A 3,465-nucleotide genomic window follows, 5' to 3' on the forward strand; every position below is an offset into this window, starting at 1 on the left:
AGGGAGCTGCGAGGCCCACGTGACGCCGCCGTCCCCGGTCCAGGTGTCCCTCAGGGCGGAGGGGGGTTGCCGAGCCAGCCCCCATTTCCGCCTGCCCCTGCAAGGCCCCCCGAGGAGGAAAGAGCCAGGGCTCTCCTTAGGTCACAGGAGGGCAGTGCCGGAGGATGGGGTTCCCCGAGGCCTGGTGGCATCCGTGTCCTACCCCAGGGCCGGTGTGGCCGACTCTCCTGAGCACCCCAGGGCTTTCTGGTTTGCTCCCAAATCCCTAGGCCCAACCTGTCTGCATGAAGCCCACACACAGACGCACATACCGACGGCCCCAGCTCGGCAGGCTCGGCCCAGTTCCTGCCACCTGCCTTCAGGGCACAGCAACCGGGGCTCACGGGGCACCCGCCACAGGGGCCTGCAGGGCACAGAGGCCAGCTTGGCTGCCCGCACATCTCAGGGCCGGGCCCCTCGATGCACGCACTGTGGGTCCCCAGATGCCGTCTCCTCCCAGACCGTCCACCCCAGGGTGCCGATGGCCACTGGCCATATCATCCCGTCCTCGGGCCTTCAGGTTGCTGGTCCTTCCCACCTCGTCCTCCATTTCCTGCCTCCCACCCTCCACGCGCTGCTTTGCGCTAGGCTGGCATCTGCTGAACACTGCTTCCTCTGGGTCCTGCCGTGGACCCCTCCCCACTCGAGAGCCACCAGTGGTGCCGCCCTGGACCCTCAGCAGGATGGGCTCCCTGCCCGTGGTGCTCACCCCACCCCTCCTCACGACCTGCCCGACACAACCTTCTTCACGAAGACCCTTCTCATGGGAGCACCCCCCCCCACCACCTCGCCTTAGGCTCATGGGGCCGAACGGGTCACAGGGGCCCTGTTCCGTCCCTGCAGGCAGGCGCCGTGTGCGCCGTGGGGCGCGGGGCACAGCCCTGCGCTGGACACCGGGGACAGAGGACACAGAGCCCGGGGCTTCCACACACAGGACTTTATTGGGGCTGTCACAGGCCAAACCAGTCGGGCACGCCGCCGCGCCGGGGGTCCCGGCTCTGCCTCTGCCTCTGCCCCTCCAGGAGCTTGTCCTGGATGTCGTTGTCACCGGGGCTGCCGTGATTTTTCTTGGGAAACAGATCGGGGAACGTGAAGGTCTGTCCATGGGCCTGCGGAGGGGACAAGCACTCGGGCTCAGAGCCGCGACTCTGGGTGCCGTGCCGGCCCTGGGAGCCTCCAGGCAGGAGGACAGCCTGACAGGGCCCTCGGGCACCAAGCCCCCGGGACGGACACGCGGCCAGCACGTCCAGGGCGCTGTCCCCGCCTGGAACGCAAACATGTCGGCCTGCCACTGGCTTTTATCTAACAGCGGGAAGCCATGACTCCGGACAATGCCCCTTTTCATTGGCATTATCTCTTTATGGAGTGGTGTCTGCAGCGGCTGGAGCCTCATTAAAAGCAGCCCAGCAAAGCGCCCATTCACGGGCGCGGGGGCAGCCCGGTCGGACCGGGGGGCAGGAGCGAGGCACAGGAAAACACGGCACAAATAACGTCTGGTGCCGCGCTGAAACTTTTTCCATCCAAAATACCTACAGGCCTTTACCCACATTAAAGACTACCCCTCCTCCTGGCTCGGAGCTTGGCAAATAAAACGCATATAACGTACAAAGAAATGTACATATGCAGCAGTCTATAAATCAAGACCGGCTTTGCAAATTAACTGGTTTTACGTCTTTCACTAAAAGTTCAGAATGTGCCAGCGTCGGCGAAGCCCCAGCCCAGACCCCCGAGCACGTGTGCGGGGCACTGGCCCCCGTGGGCGCGGAGGAGGGGGCCCCGGCAACTGTGAGGTGCCCTTTCAGTTCGCCTCGGCTCACGGAGCAACCCCCCAAGACCAGGGCGCAGGAGGGGGGTGCGCGCCAGGGCAGCGCTGTCTGTTTCCAGACGGGCAAAGAAGGATGGAGGACGGCATCCGTATCTGGAAAATTTTAATAAGTAAAATCAGTAAAGTGCGCTGGTTCTTGGAGACCCTTGTTTTGTAAAGAAATTTGGCTTTGGGCAGGCGGCCAAGTATGATCTGAAACAGCCCGCACGCCCCACCCGAGAAGGGAAGGTTTATAAATTCTGATCACATGGCGCGGAGCGCGGGCCCGAGTGAAGAAAGCAGGGCTGTGTGCGCTCGGTAGCCAGCCTGCAGCCGGATTAGCTTACACGGCTCAACGCTGCTTTTTTTTCTTTTTTAAAATACCAAAGGGCAAGAGTTTACACGCAGGGCTGATTGCCCAGAACGGGGATTTATGTTTAATATATCGAGGTGATTTTGCTAGTTTTCTGAGGTGGGGGAAACCCAAAATGACATTTTAAAATATAAATACAAAGATGCCAATTTGCAATAGCTCCGGAAAAACCGACGGAGCCGGTGAAAGAAATTCTTCACTTCTCACCAGAGACAAGAGCCACTTGTGGGCGCCCCTCTCTGGGGAACTTCACCTTGTACTTTCAAAAGTAAACCCTCAATCCCCACCATGGCGCGGAACGAGCGGCTCAGCAGGGAAGGCCAGGAAAGGAGCAGTGTGGGAACCGGCCCCAGGCCGGCGGTCCCAGGTGCCCCCAGGGCCACCGCCTGGCCCCAGAGGGCTCCTGCCGGCCGGGCGACACTCCGCTTGCCGCGTGGGGGATGCAGACCCGCAGAGATGTGTATCAGGTTGTCGGGGGCAACGGGGGCCCCCACCCCGCCGGACGGGCTCTTCCGCAGCAGTCAACCCAAAATAGATTCGGAAACTTAATTTGTGTTCGTGATTGACCCTCTGTGTGCTTTACAATTAGCTCTGTTTTTAGAAGCCCCAGAGCGGGGCCCACAGGGACACGCTGGGAGAGGTCGGCCCCAGCAGATGGGGGCAGAGAGGGGACCCCTTCAGAGGGCAAGGGCCCGAGCTTCCTGCCGGTCTGCAGGCCAGGCAGAGGCGTGCGGGACTGGGGGGCGGGGGGCCCACCACGACGTCCCTGAATGTCACTGTGGGCCTGCAGGCGCCGTGCCCGGCGGGGCCTCTGCCCCCGGCTCTGCTGCCGGGTTTCATGGGGGGGGAGAAAGACGCGCCCCGCGGCAGCTGCGTGCACCACATCGAAGGGGGCTGAGGTGGGGCCCAGGGAAGAATGCGAGGGCTCGGGTGACTCAGAAGCCACTTGTAACTGTCGTTGGCCCGCGGAAGGCCTGGTGGCGAATGCCCGCACAGGGGGTGTCAGCCCGCACGCGTGACAGAGACAGATGGCCCGATTTCACACACAGGACACAGGCGCCTTTATATGGCCAACGGGCGCTCTCTCCACCTGGATTGGCTGATTTTATGCACAGCAAATATTAGGCCAAATAATTACGGGGGCCCCTGTTTAGAACAACAACTGTGACTGTTTTTCAGAGAAGTTGCCACGCTAACTCGGTCTCTTAACTGCCTCCTCTCGCCCAAAATAGGGCTGTAGGCCCGGGGG

At 61.8% G+C, this 3,465-nt stretch overlaps 1 protein-coding gene across 2 annotated transcripts in view; it reads right to left on the reverse strand.

Annotated features, from left to right (window-relative positions):
- Nucleotides 1-961: 961 nt before the first annotated feature.
- MRPL23 (mitochondrial ribosomal protein L23) overlaps nt 962-3,465 on the reverse strand; it is a 6,909-nt gene continuing 4,405 nt past the window's right edge. Inside the window, exon 5 of one of the 2 annotated variants that reach the window (XM_032415062.1) lies at nt 962-1,148. In XM_032415062.1, the coding sequence (XP_032270953.1) occupies nt 990-1,148 (159 nt within the window). In that variant the 3' untranslated portion in view covers nt 962-989. Of the gene's footprint in view, nt 1,149-1,184; nt 1,958-3,465 lie in introns of those variants that run through there. The other variant, XM_032415063.1, reaches the window with a different exon arrangement.

The sequence above is a fragment of the Phoca vitulina genome, unplaced genomic scaffold, assembly GCF_004348235.1.
Source record: "Phoca vitulina isolate PV1807 unplaced genomic scaffold, GSC_HSeal_1.0 scaffold16, whole genome shotgun sequence".
Lineage (NCBI taxonomy): Eukaryota > Metazoa > Chordata > Mammalia > Carnivora > Phocidae > Phoca > Phoca vitulina.